At 38.1% G+C, this 21363-nt stretch overlaps 1 protein-coding gene across 1 annotated transcript in view; it reads left to right on the top strand.

Annotated features, from left to right (window-relative positions):
• The first annotated feature begins 632 nt into the window (after window positions 1-632).
• The window catches only part of CRISPLD1 (cysteine rich secretory protein LCCL domain containing 1), a 48590-nt gene continuing 27859 nt past the window's right edge, over window positions 633-21363 (top strand). Inside the window, exons 1-2 of the mRNA XM_049633234.1 lie at window positions 633-1035; window positions 1977-2296. Coding sequence (XP_049489191.1) covers window positions 2039-2296 — 258 coding nt within the window. The 5' untranslated portion in view covers window positions 633-1035; window positions 1977-2038. The remainder of the gene's footprint in view (window positions 1036-1976; window positions 2297-21363) is intronic.

Below are 21363 nucleotides of genomic sequence, written 5' to 3'. Positions count from 1 at the left end.
CGAAGTGGGACTCTCAACTGTCAGGCAAGTGACAGCTCACAACATCATTCTATGAAACCCCTTCCCCATCTGGTCATCAAAAGAGTTTAATGGAGCCAAAAAGAACAACATCTCAATTCTAGAACTGGGTCCTGGAAAACAGAAGTGATCTCCTGGAGAAAATAAAAGAAAAAGCCTTTCTTTCCCCATCCCCTTCTCCCCAGTACCTCTTCTGCATCTCTAGGGTCTAAGGTGTTAACCCATCCCTGCTCCCTCTGCATGCTCTCTGGAGCGCCCCCTTCTCTCTAAGGGTAGTTAAAGCCATTTTAGCATCTCTGGAAGGAACTAGGAAGAAGGCCTCCGAAAGCAGAGGAGCTGTGAGGGGCGGGAGGAGTGGGGGCCCTCCTTGCATACGTCCCCCCGCCAGGGTCCAGACCTGTACTCCGGGCCTCTGAATCCCAAAGCACGCCCACAAAGGCCAAGCGTCCAGGCTTCGCCGGGCCGGGGGGGAAACAGCGCGGCTGCTCCATGCTCCACAGCGGGCAGCGGGCCAGGCTGAGTAGAGGTGGGGGTGGGCGAGGAGGGGCGCTCACGTCACGTGCGCGCGCAGGGACCGCAATAAATGCCCGGGAGCTCGCGGGAGCGGCGGAAGCGCCTGGCGCTTGGCTCTGCGCACCGCGGCGGCAACGGGTGGGAGCGCTAGGTCGCCGCCAGCCTTCGCCTCCCAGCCTCGCTCCTGTCTCCGCCCCTTGCTCTAGCGGAGAACGCTCGGAGGAGCCCGGGCGCCCACCCCGGCTAGCTAACCGGGCGGCTCCCTTTCAGCCCCAATTTCGAGCTCTAACTTCGGAGCGCTTCGCCTGCTCCGGGTCCTGACGGAACCGCGGAGGCCCAGGCTCGAGTCCACCGCAGTCAGCGCCCTCGTCGTCCTCGGACGCGCCGCGCGGGTCCTTCCCGACCCGGCTGTGTGTGTGCAGTCGTGTGCGCAGGCTGGGGCGGCTGCGGGAGGCCGGCCGTCGTGTTGGGCTCCGCTCTCGTAGGGAACTTCACGCTGGAGAGGTAAAGGCATTTCTAAAACGCTTTGCCGAGTCGTCAGGCTCCACCCTTTCCTATCTACCTTTTTCTTCTAAACCTCCAGTTTAAAAAAAAAAAAAAAAAAAGCCCGCTTGTAGAGAATGGGCGGACACGGAATGTGGGTGGGCTACTTGGAAAGCTGCAGCGATGAGATTTGCGGGAGCTTGTTCTTGCAAGTGACTTTGTGGGCTTCACCTCCTCCTTCTGTCGCGCGCTTTCCGTTTGGGTTAAGTGAAGAATGTGCGCCTGCGGCGTGTGGGAGGAAAAGCTGAAGTTGCTGATGAACTGTTGGCTTTTTCGGGTGCAGGCCACAGGTTGGGCGCACACTTTCCAGGAAATAATGATTGAATTCTTCTTGCCCTGCGCCTGGTAAGAGGAGACTTCCTCCCAGACCATTATTTCCTATTAGTTCCGTGGGCCCTCTAGATGCGCCCGTGGATACATGTGTGGATGACATTTTGTACTTTAAAACAGTCACCACAATTTCAGAATGTGATGGGCATTCCGAGTATCTGCGAACTAGAGATAGGACACTGGTCGAAAATAATACCTTACAACGGAGGTATTTACAGAAAACACGGTAAATAGATAATACGCTTTGCAGGCTGTATTTAACACATACGTAGCCCTTTTAAGCTTTTCAATTCAGAAATTAATTTGAAGGATTGACTTTTTTTTTGCCATTTGTTTTGTCCTCGTGCATGTTATTTTGGTAATTATAGTTGTCTATTTTGTGGAAACAATGCATTATGAAAAATCCTCTGGAGGAAAAATGGATTGAAGATAAATTATTTCAAAAAGTGCGTGGCCATTGGGGATTATATAAACAAATCAAACTGGCCTTTGTTACTGTTACTTTACTTTTGTTATTAGAAAATTAATATCTGCCTAGATTTTCACCTTAATCACACTGCATGTCGTTATAGCCAAAAGGAGTGGAAGAGCCTGTCTTGGAGATTTTCCCGGGGAAATCCTGAGATCATTCATTATGAAGTGTACCGCGCAGGAGTGGCTCAGAGTAACCACGGTGCTATTCATGGCTAGAGCAATTCCAGCCATGGTAGTTCCTAATGCTACTTTATTGGAGAAACTTTTGGAAAAGTACATGGATGAGGATGGTGAGTGGTGGATGGCCAAGCAAAGAGGGAAAAGGGCCATCACAGACAATGACATGCAGAGTATCTTGGACCTTCATAATAAATTGCGAAGTCAGGTGTATCCAACAGCATCTAATATGCAGTATATGGTAAGGAAATTTTTCAAATGGTATGTACAAAAAATGTTTATTAATGCTTTCAGTCTTCCTGGTTAAATTACCTCATGCTAGTATTTAATCTTTACCATTTGTCTTGTATGAAATTAACATTTTTCTTCAGGAGTATATTCCTCTGCATATTCTTTTACTAGATTCCTTTTATTCTAAGAGTGTTTTGAATTTCGGAGTAGACTTAAATACCTTTAGATGCAATGTTTCTACTAAAAGCTTCACATTCTACTCTTACTAGGAAGATTCCTATACTGACAATCCTGAACAGCTGATGCATTTGCTTTTAAGTGAGTTAGTAGAACAATTATTTCCTAATTCCTAACTGATGGAACTTTCTTATGAATGGTGGATCTGAAAAATCAAGGAAGAATAATCTGAAGCAGTTTTCCAGATTGTTGATAACTTTCCAAAGGGTCCATGCTTCTTACCAATATGTAAATAACAGTGTGAAGGGTATATTTCTGTGGTTGCTTTATGTTATGTGTGCTTTGGCAATGACTTTTTTTCTTCTTCTGGATTTATTTATGCACTTTGCACTTTGACAAGTGAAAACAAGCCTGGACAAAGAATTAAAAAAAAAATAAGTGACTTATCCTAAAAACCTCATATTAATTTTTAGAATTAAGTACCAAGTTTAGGAATCAAACTTACTTTTAAAAAGCTATTAGTATATAACTCATTAGTGTAATACTCTATGCCTGAAATATTTAGAAAACTTTTCAAATATTTATTATACTAAAATTAGGAAGGTACTAGCAAAAATTGATAATAATCATTGGTGATGGCAATGCTTATGTAGGGTGCAGTTAATTTTAAAGCATTCTAGTTTTTCTTCTTTCTGCATTCACAATAGTGTTGAGGGGTATTTCCTATTTAGGCAGCTTTCATGATAGAAGTTCTAAGTTCACATTACCCATTACAAAATATAGCATTATATTATTTTAACTTTTGCCAGAAAAAAAAAATTTACCCTGAAGAAAGTAGGTAGCACTCAAGAGCACTCATTAGAGGTTAAGAATCAGGACCTGACAATCAGGTGGTCTGGGTTTAAAGTCTGGCACTTATAGTCACTAGCTGTGTGACTTAGGGCAACTTAATTTCTCTCTACTTCAGTTTTCTTATGTCCAGCATGCTCAGAGGGTTGTAAGGATTGACAACATAACCTATGTAAAGTTTAGCTCATTATCAGGCATATTGCAAGATCTCAGTAAGTGTTAGTATGACATATAGCTAATGTTATGTCTCCCCATACTGTTGCAGTAAAGTTCCTAAGAAAAGTCGTTAGCTCTTTGCAAAAAATCTGTGTAGGATATGACATGGTAATGTCTCACATGTCTGCTTTTTATGTATTTTAAACTGTCCAAAGTAAAAAATTCTAGGACTTCTTCATTTGTGAGCTTTCAAACAGAAAGAGCCAATTATGGAGCCTTTCCAAGGAGGCCGCCATATGCTTATTCCATGTGCATAGGTATTCCATTGCTTTGTATTTAAAATAAGGAAGAACTTGGGAGTTCAAACCCCCAAAAAGAAACCTGAAAATATTTGTGTGTGTTTTAAGTTATATGGAAATAATGAAAGAACAGTTCTGTAATCGTTTTCATGTCGGACTTCCAAAAAAATAACTACCTATTGTATGATGTCTAGTCTGGGCTGTTTCTGTGAGTTTCTTTTTAGTTTCGCTGGTTTCATTCTATCCTTGAAATGCAGATGTAGAAACCAGCCAGGGTTTATGTTGTGTTGCCCTTAGATACTGTTAGCACTGGAACTGTGTCTTGGCCATTAACGGGCTGCAGAGGACTTCATTGTCCAACTGTAATACTGGAAAACATTTTCTAGAATACACATTTAAGGGAAGTTTAAAAGAACAATACTACTTTATTTGAAATGTTGTTGACTTATGTAGTACATAGCAGTATAAGTACACATTTGATCAACTTTGTGAGAATATAATTTATTCAAATACTTATTTAAAGTGTATTTATTCTGAGAAAGCAAAATTAAAGTTTGGCTTAAAGATCTGCTTCCTGTAAAATCTGCAGTACCCTCTAGGTGCCACTGCTTTGTCTATTTGTATGCCATATGTCATATCACATTAAAAATGTGAATAGCCGGTTACCTTACTTATACTTGGTGCCTATTTTAGCCTACTCTTTGTCCTTGAACCTATGGCAGTCAAGCCACATCCACCTTTATTAACATCCCATCCCTACCCCTGTTCTTATCCTCATTTAATAGGTTTAAAAATGGACTCTGGAACCACATCTGCCCTTGAAGAGCTTATAGACTGATTGAGGAGAAGAGTAGACACATTTGAAAATGTTAAATAAACAAGGACACAAAATTCAATGCTCTAGTGTGTGAATAATGTCAAGAGAGTACAGAATAATGGAATATTCCTAATGGTGGGAGTTAATCAGTGGGGAAGATGGGTTTTATGGTGTTCCTGGAAGGTGGTCAGGACCCTGGATTGTGGCAAAGAGGGGAGGGCATATCTCAACTAGAGGAAGAGAAACAGACAAATGCTAGATCCAGGGAAATTTCTGGAAGAAAAGCAGGTGGAAGAAAGCACAGAACTGTGGCAGAATCAGTAAGGGCAGAGATGAATTATTGATTATAGAAACCAGTGATGCTTGGAAAGCCTCCATAATTGGCTATTTGAAAGCTCACATATAAGAAGTCATACAATTTTTTACTTTAGACACTTTACAGAGAGATATTACCCACATTTAATTTAGGGTAAATTGAAAAACTAGAGCTTTTAGGTAATCAAATTAAACTGTTGCTGAAGAGACAATGGATTTTAAAGGGAAAAATAGTAGCCACGCACCTAAATAGCAGCAAGTTCACATTTGCCTCTGCTACTCGCTGGTATGTGAGCTCTGACAGTCAGCAACCACTCTGGGCATTGCTTTTCTCAGTAGTGGAATTGATGTAAAGAGGAGCCTGGGTGGCTCAGTCAGTTGAGCATCTGACTTTGGCTCAGGTCATGATCTCATGGTTTGTGGGTTCAGGCCCCACCTTGGGTTCTGTGATGATAGCTCAGAGCCTGGAGCCTGTTTCGGATTCTGTGTCTCTCTCTGCCCTTCCCCCCCTCTTTCTCTTAAAAATAAATAAACATAAAAAAATTTTTAAATATTGATGTAAAGAATAAAAACACAAGCTGTAATGAGATAAGACATTTGATACTGTTGTGCATACTCTTTTCAAGCCTTTCCTTTCCATGGGTTTTAACCTCATCATTTGGTTCTTTTACGTTTCTGGTTATATTATCAACATGTTCTTGTTTCCTGCTGGTCTCATAAAACTTTGTTTCTCAGGTTTTTCCTTTTGGCTGTCTCTCTTCCTGTTGGACATTATACTACTTTGGCTTAAAAACTTTTTTTTAAGTTTATTTTTTTTTTTTTAGAGAGAGAGCGTGCACAGGTGAGCAGGGGAGGAGTAGAGAGAGGGAGAGAGAGAATCCCAAAAAGGCTCAGCACTGTCATTCTAGAGCCTGATGCAGGACTCACGAACTGTGAGACCATGACCTGAGCTGAAATCAAGACTCACAGACTTAACCACTTACCTGACTGAGCCACCCAGGCACTCCCTTACTCCTTTGACTTTAAATACCGTGCGTATATTGATGGTGTCTAGTCCATAGCATAGTGTATATCTCTAACCATCATCTCTTTGAGCTTCATTTACATATTTCCTTCTGCTTTCTGAGGCGTCTCCGTGTGGTGTTACTCCACAGCTACTTCAAGCTTCAGATGTCTGAAAAGAAAATGAACTGCCTTACCTTTTTCCCTCCACCTTTGCCTGTGATCCTGCTTCCTTTCCTGGATTCTTTCTTAGTGGAACTCATTAACACCTGCTTAGTCCTCTGTCAACAAAACAAAATACTCCACAAAATGGAAGATTAAGCCCATTCCCAACTCTTGCCATGCTCCCATTTTTTCTCCCCATTTTAACATAACATATACATGCAAACATGAATACACAATTACTTGCCAAATTCTGTAGATTCTGTCTCAGAAATGTCTTTTGAATTCATCTCTTCCGTTTCATGCTAACCTTTGCTCATTATCTCACCTTTAGATTGGTACCACACCTTCTCACCCAACAGACTCTACCAGTCTGTTCCTACTTTATTTTGACTTTAGTCCACCTTCCTCACTGTCACTAAATCTTTTTATTCCAACAAATCTGTGGTGGTTACTTAGCTGCACAAAACTTCTGTTAACTTCTGTTAACTTCTGGACGCTCAAAAGTTCAAGTTCACCTTGATAAATGTATAAAATGAGGCACATCCTGTCAATTCTGCCCCATGGCCCTCAACTCCCTTGTATATATCTGACTCTGTGTTCACATTGAACTATTCACTGTTCTTAAAGGTGGTTGTGCTTCCTCATGTTTCTATGCCTCTTTACTCATTGATTTCTTCTGAGCCCAGAATGTCTGTGCATCCTATCTCCTCATGACAATCTCTCACTCAAGACTAAGTTCAAATGTTGTCCTTCTGCAAAGCTTTCTCTTGTACACCTATTCCTCTGCCCTACTCCTTCTGTGCTCCTAAAATATTTTATTCAAACCTGTTTGTAGTATTAAAATTTTGTTGCAGTTAATATTCACATGTATGATTTCTAAGACTAAAATCCTTGAAGGTAAGCATCAGTCCTTATTTATGTTTGTGGCCCTGTGCCTGATGCACAGAAGTACTCAGTAAATATTTGCTGATTGAATATTGTTTGTTGTTCAATAAATGTGTGTTGAATAACAGGATGGATAGAAGAATAGGTAAGATTATATATAAGTATGAAATATGAGGACAGGCAAAAAAGAGGAATTAAAATAATAAAAGTTCTGAGAGGAAGGATATCAACAACACTGGAGATAGTGACATAGAAAATGGAAATACTAGAGATGAAGGATTAAATGTTTCAGATAATTCAATATTTAAAATACGGTATACTAAAGACTATCCTGTAATATAGAGCTACTGAGATAGTAATAAATATATTCAAATGTTCTGAAATTCAAGTAAATGGGTATTTACCTCTTGCTATAAATTTTTAACATGAGCCTCTGAAACATTATAGAGTGACTGAAATCCCAAATAGTTCACTGTGATGTGAAGCGTACCTAACTCTAGAATGTACTTTAGCAACCAAGAAATTTTACCTAAAAAAGGACACATGGGCCAATTATATAAGCTGTTCTCTCACTAAGATAAGTATTTCCACATCTTTTAGGGAACTGTTGAAAGACATTCTGCTGGGAGGGTTGATGGCTGTGCCTGTTTGCTGTCACCTCACATATGGGCAAAACTGTGGGTACACCTTGGCATTGCACTTTTCCAAATGTAGAACAAAATGCATCTGGATACCTTTCCTTCTGGTAGGCAACCAGAGGTTCGCTGAGCCAAACAACCAGCAGTCCTTTTGGCCCATGGTGCATGTTGCAATGACTTGGTTCCAGCTTGTCACTTAGAGTCTTTCTAAGGCCATGTTTAACATGGAAGTCAAGTTTTGTTGTTATTGTTCTTGTTTTTTCCTATATTCCAGTATAGCACATGATCCCAGAAACTAGATATGAGTCAACCTAGTTTGCCATATTTTTAATATAGGACAGAATGTACACAGATCAGCTTTTTTTTTTTTTTTTTTAGTCTGGGTTCTGCCCTATTTCTGTCTGTAGCCTGAATCCATGCCTGAAATAGTGATCTTTGTCTTGTGAGTTGCTGTTTACTCTCATAAATCCATATTTTCTTACGTTATTTTCCACCTGCTACATATACTCGGAATAAATGCAGATAACGAAATGATGGCTTCATAAGTCATTTGGCCAAAAGCCCATGTTTACACATTTTTTATCTTGCTGAAAGTGGGAGGAATTCACATCAATTAAGATTTTGTTACAACTCTTGATTCCCCAAATGGTAATTTTTCTCTCTGTATATTGATACTTGCTTGGTAATTTTCAAAAAGTAAATGTTTTCACCTTTTATTGACATGCAGTATAATCTACATTCACTTAAAAGTGCATGAAATATCTTTCTTGGTTCAAAGAATGTTATAATTATTTAAAGTTAAGATGTTTTATTCTGTATTTAAAATAGATTATTTAATTTTCCTAAAGTGTTTTTACTTTATCTTAATAATATTGTTTAGATAGAATAAAGTTATGTTTTATTTTCAGTATCTTACTCTATGGAAGTTAAAAATTTACAAAACCTTAATTTGAATAGATAGTTGTTGTTTTTTAAAGATATTAGCACTTGAAATTAATGTATTTTTCTTTTCAGAAGTTGCATTGTAAGTGGCAATACCCATAGGAAGGAAGTGACATTACAGCCCAGTTTTATAGAATTTAGTAATTACCTTGGAGTTCTAGGAGATTAAAGATACCTCCTAAATGTAAGCAGCAAGTCAAGGGTCTTAGAAAGGAAAGAGAAGATAAGTAGTTTCAGTAGGAGAATGGAACACTCAAAGCCAGAAAAATGCCATATTTTGAAATTGTTGTTGTTATTTATTCCTTCAATCAGCAGGTATTGGAGGTTACAATTATGGCAGGCACCATCTAGGGCCCAGTGGTAACCACAACAAATATTCTTCCTTGCCTAGAATAGGTATGAAGACCCTGAATCTCCAAATTCAACAAAGGGCCCATGTGGTTGACACAGAGTGAAGGGCGGGAGGTGGGGATGTGGGGGTAGGGGGGATGTAATGTAGGAAATGAGATCAGGACAGATAAAAATCATTTTAAAAACTCACTTTCAGTCTGAGTGGTAAGAAGCCATTTGAACTGTTTGAACAGAGGAATGGTATGATCTTCTACTTATCCAGAATCCTCTGGCTTTGTTGAGAACAGAAGTTAGATGGTGGGAGGTGGGGCAAAAGTGTGAGCAGGGAGATGAAGCTATTGGAATAATCCATCTAACACTAGGAATAGGTTGGTAGCCATGAAGGTGATGAGAGGTGACAAGAGTGTGAACACACACTAAAACCCCTTTGTAATCATAACATCAGTCTTGAAATTTTCAAGGAAGCCTTGTTACAAGACTAATGAAATTGCCTTGGTGAGCCAGGCAGCAGCAGGCTGGGAGTTTCAGCATCAGGTGCAATTTTGAAATCCACTCAATCCCTGGCTATGGTTTTTTGAAAACTGGTGGCAGTTTCCATTCTGGTTTGAAGATCAATGGGGAAGATTCTATATCGTTCAACTGATAGTGGCTTCCACAATGGTTTTAGAGATCTCACAAATGACTCAGTTACTGGATACACATTTTGCCAACCATATTCCAATAGATCAGAGGAGATGGAACCAATCTCTGCCTCCCTGCTTTACAGGGTAAGAATGCCTTCTGTTTTCCCATGTGTTTTGCTCTCCTGTCCCACTTGCCTAAAAGCCAGTCTACCTCTCACTCCCTCCATAAACGACAGAGGATGAGAATTTTAGCATGAGAAGCAGAACAGGACAGTGGTCCATTTCCTGTCCAGTAGTCACCAGTTTCCCTATCATGGGGTATGTCATTAGGATTTTATTTCATTTTGGAGTTAACAGATTTTGGATGTGGTGTATAGCTGTACAGAGTTTGCCTGATGAACTGGAAATACTGGAGTTACCGTATTTTTAAGATAAGAATGTACACAGATCAGGTCTTTTTGTAAAAAAAATTTTTTTGTAATGTTTATATTTGACAGAGAGAGAGAGAGACAGAGTGCTAGCAGGGGAGGGGCAGAGAGAGAGAGGGAGACACGGAATCCGAAGCAGGCTCCAGGCTCTAGCTGTCAGCACAGAGCTCGATGTGGGGCTCAAATTCACGAATCGTGACATCGTGACCTGAGCCTAAGTAAGATGCTTAACCGACCCAGCCACCCTGTGCCCCGACAGATCAGCTTTTGGTAGAGAAAGCTGGAGCTCAATTTTGGACATATTAAACTTAAGATTTAGCTTAAATATCCAAGTGAATTTGTCAAGAATGCAATTAGACACATGTGGTGTAGGCTAATCTGGAACATGAAGTTAACACTTGTCAGCATTTAGATGGTATTTAAAGCCGTGAAAAGAAATGAGATCATCAAGGAAGTTAGTATAGGTAGAGATGTTTGAGATATGAGCCCTTGAGACACTTTACAGTGTAGAGGTAGAAAGGTGAGGAGAAACAACAAAGGGAATTGAAAATTAGGAAAAAACAGTAACAACAACAACAACAACAAAACAGGGAGCATGATGTCCTGGAAGCCAGAAATGCTGATCAGCTCTATTAGATACCGCTTATAAAGATAAGTAAAATGAGGACTCTTGAGTTTAACAACATGGACACCACACTGAAGGTGTGATAAAATAGTCTAGGTGAAGTCCCAGTGGTCCAAGGGTAGTTGGGCAGAATAGAATGAAAAAATGAACATGCTTGTTCATTTACTTATTTGTCAAACATGTATGTTCCATGTTCTATGGGCCAGGTAGTATCTGCAGTCTTAACCATTTTCTAACCCAAATTTTTCAACTTAGTTTTAGAAGATGTAATTCAATTAGGGAACATATCCCAAATTTATAATGATGGTCAATAGGAGAATGCAGTTTCTTTGCATAATTATTTTTTTGCAATTACTGTTACTGAATGCCTTCATTAAAAACAAAATAATTATCTAATAATTCATAAACACAAGCGAGTGACATTTAGTTCAAGAACATTCTTTGCTATTGTTCAGCTGTGTTCTCTCACACACAGTACTTTTAAGAACTTATACAAACAAATAATTATACATGATTTAAAATTTAAATTCTCATATTTTAATGATTTTTTACTAATTCAATTAAAGCCAAATATTTACTAAACTGACATAAATATGTCTTATATATTATTGTGTGTAATATATACATATATATAATGTCTAGTTCATTGGAAGAAAATGTACAAATTCAAGTGGTAATGAATTGTCTGGTGAAGGTATTATAATAAGTATGTTTAAGTAACCCTTTCCTTATCCTCTCTCTCTGTCCCTCCCCCATTCATGCGCGTGCTCTCTCTCTCTCTCTCTCAAAAACATAAAAAATTTAAGGAACCCTTTCCTTATTTTCCTATATATGTGTTGCCTTCAAAATTTTAAGAAGTTACAGAAAAGCTGTTATAATTGATTAAACCAATTTTTTATTGATAAATTTGTGTTTGAGAAAGCATTTAATTCAACAAATACTGATTGAACATTTTTATGCCTGGCACTGTTCTTGATGCTGGAGAATATATCAGTGTATAAAATGTTCAACAAATTAATGAAAATAAGGGGAATGAGACCGTAGGGAATGATAGAAGTGGAGCTGATCCCACCTATCGGGTAGTTGGGGCAGACTTCTCTGAGTTGGTGGCTTTAGAGCTGAGAGCTAAGTTACAAGAAGAAGTCAGCTAAACAAAAATACAGAGATCTGGGCAAAAGGAATGCCAGACACAAAGTCTCTAAGTCAGAAATGAAGTGGGGGTCACAAAGAAGGCTAGTGTGACTGAATTTTATTTAGTGATGAGGAAAGTGTTAGAAAATGAAGTAGACTTATAAGCGTGGGCCAGAAGTCCTTTTGGGTTATAGGTGAGGAGAAACTTGGATTTTATTCTGAGTGAAATCCACTGGAAAATTTCTTGCAAACGATTGACCTGGTCAGTTTCCAGTTTCAAAAATTATTCTGACTTCATTATGGAGAATGGTCCGCAGGAGAGCTAAGGTTGAAAGCAGAGAGACAGAAAGCCATTGCTATATTCTGAATGTGAGATGATGGTGACTGGGACCAGGGGGATAAGTGGTAAAGATGGAGAGCAGTGGGTTGTTTCAGGATATGATTTGACGCCATTGCTGAAGGTTTGGTTGATAGCTTTAATGTGAGGGTGAAGGATACAGAGGAATCTGAGTTGTTATTAGGTTTTTCCTAAGCAGGTTGGTAGATAGACAATTTTGAAATCAGTCATCAGGAAATTAAGGATAGCAAGTATTTTTCATGGAAAAGCAATTAGGTACGATTTGGGGAATAGGAATAAAGGTGCTTTAGTCCAGCACTGCTCAGACTTTAATGTGCATATGAATCCCCTGGACATCTTGTTAAAATACAGATTTTGAGTTAGTAAGTCTGTGTGGGCCTCAGTATTCTGCAAGCTCCCAGGTGATGTGGCAGCACTGTCTGGGAATAGACTTTAGGCTCCCTGGAGGACTTGAAACTTCAAATAGACTTTGGGCTCTCTGGAGGACATGAAATATTGACTCTGGAATTCACATTCTTTATTTTTCCCCTCCTCAACTATCATTCACCTTCTCCATTTTTAGAAGGTAGCAGCTGTAACTACTAATGCCAGACAACAGAAATTCCTTTTCACTCTTTTAAGAAGTGTTAAGAAACCAAAAAGGTGAAGACATTTGAATGATAAAATCCCCAATGCCTAATGTTTAAGTCAGTCTAATTGGAGGAGAAATGGAAAATGAAATCTTAAAATCAGTCAATGGCACGGTTCTGCAGGATAGTGAAAAGTGAGATGCAGTCAATGACAGAATAAACAATAAAGGCCATAGGAGTGAAGATGGAGGAAGCAGAATTTCAAACTGGGCAAGTATGGAGGGGCAACTAGATAAGACCCAGGAATGAACATGAGAGTTCTGTTCAGAGACTTCCCCACGTGTGTGTGTTACCTCAGACAATAGACAATAATCCTGCAAATGGGGCAAGCCAATCAAGGTGTTGGGAGAAAAACATAAAACTGTTATCTTATATTTCCTCCAGACATGGCAAATCCATACCTGAAATACCGAGTGGCTGTATATAGTGAGACCGGATGTTGTCCAGAAAAGGGATACCAAAGTTCTAGAGGTGTTGGGAGAGCCGTAGCTCTGGATTGAGATGGAATAAGAGCATCAGGACTCCTGCCTACAAAGAAAGGGCAAGAGTTCACCAAGTGTTCTGTGAACACAGAAAACTAAACAAATAAAAAGCATCAGTATTTCACAGGAGCACCTGTGCCATGATTCCATATACCTTGGGTTTTTTGATGTTTTTTTCCAGATCTTGCCAAGCCTGCTTACCTTTGCACATGTTAGAATGCTTTCCTTGTTTTCTCTGTAATGAATTTCTTCTCTTAAGAATCTGTTTTTGTCTAAACCCTCCATACAGAGGCGCACTCCCACTCACTTCCCTGGCTTCCATAGCATTTCATATTTGCCTGTGCCCCTGGTGTTTGCATCCTGTCTCTTTCTCTGACCTTCCATTCCTTTATGAGAAGGGGCTGTGCTTTAGTAATTTTTGCATTCCCCAGCTAAGTGGCTAACAGATGCTTTAATTTGAATTTGAAATTTGCAATTCTACTTCCTCCATCTTCACTCCTCTGGCCTTTATTGTTTATTCTGTCATTGCACCTCACTTTTCACTATCCTGCAGAACTGTGCCATTGACTGATTTTAAGATTTCATTTTCCATTTCTCCTCCAATTAGACTGAATTAAACATTAGGTATTGGGGATGACAGATGGTAGTTGGAAGGGGAAAAAATGGAATGAATAAATGAAAAATGAAAAGATGACTAGATTTTCACCAATAATTTTAAAATGGGTGCATGCAAAATAATTTGAGTATTTCTGTTCTGATGACAAAATGCTCTTAAAAATTGCAAAAGCATTCTTTTCAGTGAAGTATAGTGTTACATTTTACTTAATTTTATATATTGGTTAGGTAATTTTTTTGCATTTTGCTTAGGTAAAATCATTCTTTAATAATTATGACAGGTGGCTAATTTAGCATTGGATTTCAGTATTAAAATGGCTTATGTCTCCTGAAGTGAGGATGTCTAGATCCCTCAGTAAGTAGGGAGACTCAGGAGATATAGGGATCAGAATTCTATGGCTTTTGCTGGAGAACTGCTTCTAAAATGTCAATCACAATGTGGTAAAAAGTACAAATTAATATATTTTAAAGTGCATATAAGTCTTAAAGAATTTCAGAAAAAGCAATAATCAGGAAAGGCTTCTTAGAAGAGGTATGTTTTGAAATAGTATGTGGAAGAAGTTTTAGTTATTGTATGGTGGGGAGTCTGGAAGAGCATTTGGGTGATGAGAACCTTCTGAGTAAAGGGGTTGATATGAAAATATGTGTACAGTTGATTTGAAGGCAAGGACATGGAAGCCACAATCTGAGAACTGATCTAAGCCTCTATTATGGAGATATTTGGGACATATTTTTTCTATATATGATGAAAAGAACCTTTTCAAATGCATATCATGACAGACTGGAGCAGCCTAACCTTATTCATCTTTGTATCCAAATCTAAAAGGAAAAAAAATAAGAAGAAATACATCCTTTGACATAATTTGACAATATTTGTTTGATTTTTATAAGTGAAACTTATTACAATGGATTTCTAAGCTTAGTGTTTATGAACACTTTTTAAATTAATCCTGTGTGTATTTATCTGTGTGTATCCTATATATATATAATCTTACCTAAACTTTGGAGGTACTTGGGAGCTTCAGTGGAAATAACATCTTAGAAATGTATTCAGGGTGCCTGGGTGGTTCTGTCAGTTGAGCGTTTGGCTTCGGCTCAGGTCATGATCTCACAGCTTGCGAGTTCAAGCCCTGAGCGAGCCCCATGTCCAGATCTGTGCTGACAGCTCAGAGCCTGGATCCTGCTTCAGATTCTGTGTCTCCCTCTCTCTCTGCCCCCTCCCCTCTCCCACTCTGTCTCTGTCTCTCTCTCAAAAAGAAATAAACATTAACAAAATTTAAAAAAAGAAATTTAATAGAAACAAAGGTCTTAAGTTCAAAAGTTTATTGCTAATGGACTCAAAACAAAACTAGGAATAACTTACTTATATGTATAATTAATAGTCTGTTAAATTTGAATTATAAGATTATTGACTTTTTCATTGGGACTTTAGGTGGCAATAATTATCTTGTTTTTCAGTTACTCAGAATCTTGGATTTGAATTTCTTCCTTAGTCACATAAATATCAGCGATGTTCGCTTGAAAGGCTATGTGAATCACACCAAATTAAGCAGATCCTTAAAGGAACAGGGAGAAAGAGAACATTTATTAAGATCTAATATGGTAGGCAGTTAGCTGATATAAATTCTGTGAGACATTTTTATTCTCAAATATTATTATTTCGCAGGAAGCAATGCCACAAAAACAAGAGTTCACCAGAAAAAGTCATGGGGCTATATTCAGAGTTGTGGACAGGGCTAAGGTGAGCCATAAGGGACCAGGATTGAATGGCGATGTCACACCCAGGTGAGGACTGGCGTCTGGAAGTAGAGCTGTGTGACAGGACACTGTTGCCATCAGAATGAGGCAGAGGGTTCAAAGGAGATGAGTAGGGTTGGTGAGGGGGTAATGCATACTTAAATACACCTCCCACCTTCTGACTTCCTGTTCATGTCTTCCATTAGCCAAATCCAATTGGAATCCAGGGGCAAGAGAACCTAACCTAAAGTAAGTTAATGTGTAGAACTGAGTCTTTTGAGACATAGAGAATGGTACTTAGGGACTGAGAATGGCTTTGTGGAAACAAATGAAGAATATTTAACATAATATTCTTTCTCAGATTTTCAAATAAGGACCTTTGTAAACCATATTTCTCAGAATCATCGTCTTAGTCATTGTTAATTATTGAAGAAGACAGACCTAAAGGCATATTCCTAAAGGGCACCTGAAAACCTGATTGCTGTGGTTATTAACTTCCCTTGAGTTTCCTAGCAGCCAAGGAAAATGGGAAACCATATTTACATAGCTCCTATTGACTTCTTGGAAGCATAACAGTTTATCATTCTTGAGATGGGAATTAGTGAAAAGTTAACACAGAATTCTCACTATAGGAACAATGAGCAACTTACTATAGCAGTTTCATTAAAACTATGTAAACATATTCTTTTAAATGTTTCCTATATTAGCATTTGGTTTTAAATTGAAGGTACACTGTTAAATTATAGGCTTAGGTTTCTATGTGTCCATCAGCTTTTTATTTTCCTGGTTTGCCTAAGTGTTTTATTTGTTAATCCATCTCTTTCTTTCTGAAAACTAGAAAAGCATCCCTAAATATAATACATAAAAGCAATTAATATCTTATTTACTTTCAAAACCCAAGTTATATTCAAATAGTGAAATACAAAATATAAACTATGGGAATGCCAGCTGGTGCAGCCACTCTGGAAAACAGTATGGAGGTTCCTCAAAAAACGAAAAATAGAACTACCCTATGACCCAGCATGCACTACTAGGCATTTATCCATGGGATACAGGTGTGCTGTTTCGAAGGGACACATGCACCCCTGTGTTTATAGCAGCACTACCAACAATAGCCAAAGTATGGAAAGAGCCCAAATGTCCATCGATGGATGAATAAAGAAAATGTGGTATGTGTATATACTCACTCATATGAGGACTTTAAGAGATAAAACAGATGAACATAAGGGAAGGGAAACAAAAATAATATAAACACAGGGAGGGGGACAAAACAGAAGAGGCTCAAAAATATGGAGAACAAACTGAGGGTTTTGGGAGGGGGGATGGGCTAAATGGGTAAGGGGCACTGAGGAATCTACTCTGAAATCATTGTTGCACTATATGCTAACTAATTTGGATGTACATTTTAAAAAATAAAAAATAAAACAGGTTACAATAATAAAAAAAATGTTAGATTTAATTTCCTAAATCAGGTACCAAATTTAGAGGCCACTAGGGTAGGAGTCAGACCCAGCAATTGTCTTGTTTATTCTTGTTCATCCTCATAAACATAGACTGTTGTGAAGGAAGTTTGAAAAGAGTTAAGTAATAAAAAGTTACTGCCTGATTTAAAAAAAAAGAAAATATAAACTAATGCGTAAGTAGATACTATAGGGTGATTTATTATGAGAGTTTATATTTCCTATCATATATTTTTCTAGGCTTGACTCATTGATCAATCTTGCATTTCTCTAAACTTAATGAGCTATAAATAAACTAAAACACAGGTGTTAATTCTTATAAATTTATCCATTGCCATAAATCAAGGCTTATATAAGTGACGGATGGTACTTTTTCAGATACTAAAAGATTTCTTTAAATAATGAAGTCTCCTCAAACATCTAGAACATGGTCTTGAAGATTATTAACTACTCCTCTCTTAAATGACTAAAAATAAAGAAGGCATCACAGCCTTGGATTAATCACAAAGTCAGTACAAAGGTATGATATTTACAAAGCATAGGTACATTATGAATACCCTTCCGTCTGAGTTTATATCACACGTGTATGTTTGAGACAGAGAACTTAGGTCCTGGATCTTCGATCTCAGTTAGTGTCCCGTTCCCATGCCAGCTATGAGACAAGAGATAATTGATGGGTCCATACCGGCAATGCATAATATGCCATATTTTATATTAGGTGTCATGGAAAACACACACAAAAGTGTGAAGCAAAGTTTTTATTTCAAATTCTAGTTTGGGAATTAAGACTCAAAACAATGGAGACAGATCAAGGGGAATATATAGTAATTGGTAAATTGCATGCTTAAGAAGGTTCAGAGAAGTGTGTGATAAATGGAGTATCATAGTTGGAATGACTTCCAAACGGGGAGAGACTATGAACAGGACTTTGGTGAAAGGATTAAGTTTGAGTAACTAAGTAGGAGAGCAGAGAAAGAGCAGTTCCTTTTGGGGAAAATATCTAATGGATTCAGTTGGCCAAGAAACTAGACAAGTGCTAGAAGCTTGCAACTCTGAGTGTGGTTATTCATTGTGTGGTCCTAGCACCAGGTCTTAGAAAATAGCTTAGAGTTGTCTCCTAACGTACAAAATTGGAATCTGCATTTTATTTATTTATTTATTTATTTATTTATTTATTTATTTATTTTAACGTTTATTTTTGAGAGAGACAGACGGAGCGCAAGCGGGAGAGGGACAGAGAGGGGGAGACACAGAATCTGAAGCAGGCTCCAGGCTCTGAGCTGTCAGCAAAGAGCCCAACACAGGGCTCAAACCCACAAGCTGAGAGATCATGACCTGAGCCCAAGTAGGCCTCTTAACCTACTGAGCCACCCAGGTGCCCCTGGAATCTGCATTTTAAAAAGTTTTTCTGGTGATTTACAAGCTCTTTAAAGTTTCAGAGAGTCACTGTTGAGGGTCCCTCTTGAATAGGGGGTAGGATATAAGTGATATAGTTAAGTTATGGCTGGACTGGGAGGGCCTTGGCAGTGAGATGAGATGAGATAAATCAGTAGATGTTTTGTAGAAATACAAGGATTGTGTCAAGTTAATGGCTCTGCTGTCTCACCAGGACAATCTCCCCTGCATCATGCATTCAGTCTCTCTGTATAATAGCGAAATTATGTGTTTAATTGAAATCTTCATGTGTGTTTTTCCATATGTTAAATTTCCATTTAAAAAATATTTCAGTTTTAATGAAGTGAAGAGGCAGATCCCTAAATTACGGGTTGCTACTTTTTAAAGGTTTTAAGGCTTTGTTTTAAAGTGGATTTTAAGTGAAATACTGCCACATCTGCCTCTTATCCCTGTAACTTCCCGGAGCCCCTCAGAAGTGCATCGCCCGGAGGTAATGCTACTTTCTCGGTACCTGGCCTCTGTGCGTGGTAACACAGGTGTTCCTTTTGAAATCTGAGCCTCGTACATTTTCCCTGTCACTACAAAGTCTTTTCATAACAGATGAAGTACAGTAGTTAAACACCTGAGGTAATTTCCGAGTTGTAAGGAATGTGTTACTGTGGTTTTCTATAGTGCTTTTTATACCAGACGACTTTATCACAAAAAACATCGTATACTCTTTCAGCATAGATTGATTTGCTTATTTATTTCCTTGATGTCAGTTTCTTTACTGTAAGTCTGATAATACCACCAAGAGGGATCAAAATAAGGTGACTTGAGAAATTTTATAATAAGGCATTTTATTTGGAATTTAAATCTGAAATCTCATGAACTGTCAAATGTGTGACTTGCATAGAATGACAGATTCTTTCTTGGAGGTCATGTTATTGCTGTTGAGAGAATCGTGTTGACAACTTAGCCTGTCAGATTTTTGGATTGCACTTTCTGATTCATATAGGAGAACACAAAAGTGATTTGGGGAGGGATTTAGTTTTGATGTGTGATGGATAATTTATAAACCTGTTTTTCCAGAAGTGATGCCACAATAAGAATTATCTTTTAAATAAGGTGGTATTTGGGAAGACATAACTCTGTATGTCTTTGATTGTCTTCAACCACTTCTGCATTCATGAGCTGACTGAAAAATTCTTGTTCTATTTAGCTGTGCAGAAAAATTACATGTATATCACATGTATTATGTCTTGGAAATCCATAAAACTGTATCAATTTTACAAAATGATATGAGCTGGCCAAAAATTCTTGTTCTTTTGGCTGTGCAGAAAAATTACGTGTAGACGTCTGTGTCTTATTTCAGAGATTTTACCTTTATGTTTTCAGGATTAGGCTGAAAGGGTCCTGGTTTTAACTTCTCAGCTGAGAATATATTCTTGTCATATTCATTTAAGTTTCGGTCATTTACCTGTTTTGGACAATATTAAAACTTTCTCTAACAGAGATGATTCAGAAACAATTGAGTTCTTCCCTAGACTCACAACTGGAAGATCTGAAACTTTTCTGGTTTTGTAATCTTGTAAGTCACAATACAGCTTTAATTTTATTTTTTTAATTTAAGTGCAGCTGGTATACAGTGTTATATTAGTTTCAGGTGCACAACATAATGATTTGACAATTCTATATATTATAGTTTGACAATTCTGTATATTTTGCAGTGCTTGCCATGATAAGTACAGTTACCATCTGTCACTACACAAAGTTATTATGCTATTATTAGCTATATTCTCTATGCTTTACTTTTCATCTCAAAACTTTTTTTTTTTTATTTATAACTAGAAGTCTGTATCTCCTAATCCTTTTCAAGCATTTCACTCATCCCCCTACCCCCACCCCTCTGTCAACCACCAGTTGGTTTTCTGTATTTATGAGCATTTTAATTTTTTTTAACGTTTATTTATTTTTGAGAGAGAGAGAAAGTGTGTGTGAGCGAGCGGGGTAGGGGCAGAGACAGACGGAGACAGAATCTGAAGTAGGCTCCAGGCTTGCCTGACACAGGGCTCAAACTCACAAACCATGATATCATGACCTGAGCCGAAGTCAGATGCTGAACCGACTGAGCCCCCCAGGCGCTGCCTTATGAGTCTGTTTCTGTCTTTGTTTGTTTAGATTCCACATATAAGTGAAATCAAATGGTATTTCCTTTCTTTGAGTTATTTCACTTAGCATAATATCCTCTAGGTCCATTCATGCATGTTGTTGCAAATGGCAAGATCTCTTTGTTATGGCTAAGTAATATTCCATTGTATTCTAATAACATATCTTCTTTATCCATTCATTTTTTGGTAGATATTTGGATTGTTTCCATCCTGGCTATTATAGATAATGCCACAAGGAATGAAGGGGTAGATATATCTTTTCAAATTAGTATTTTTGTTTTCTTTGTTTAAGTAGTACTGGAATTACTGGATTATATAGTATTTCTATTTTTATTTTTTGAGGAAACTCGTTGTTTTCCACAGTGGCTGAACCAATTTGTATTCCCATTAACAGTGCAAGAGGGTTCCTTTTTTCCACATCCTAACACTTGTTATTTCTTGTTTGTTTTTTTTTTTATATTTTTTATTCTAACCATTCTGATTGGTGAGGTAATATCTCATTGTTTTGACTTGTATTCCCTGATAGTTAGTGATGTTGAGCCTCTTTTCATGTTCCTGTTGCTCATCTGTATGTCTTCTTTGGGGAAAAAATGTCCATTCTAGTCCTCTGCTCATCACAAAACAGCTTTTAATCACAAAACAGCTTTTGCTTCTTAGTTAGAAATGCCCTTAATTGTCATCAGAAGTTTTACAGACTTTTACAGTTTGTACGTTTTTACGAAGTTTTATAAACAATACAGAACATTCTATAAGGGACAATAAGTGCAAAATAATAGAATTTTAAAGCTGAAAACAATTGAAGAGACGTATATCAGCTTCCTATTTTTATAGATAAGGAAACAGAAGGC

This window comes from Panthera uncia, chromosome F2 (genome assembly GCF_023721935.1).
Source record: "Panthera uncia isolate 11264 chromosome F2, Puncia_PCG_1.0, whole genome shotgun sequence".
Lineage (NCBI taxonomy): Eukaryota > Metazoa > Chordata > Mammalia > Carnivora > Felidae > Panthera > Panthera uncia.
The sequence above is the reverse complement of the archived record's forward strand: the minus strand, read 5'-3'. Positions and strand labels throughout refer to the sequence as shown.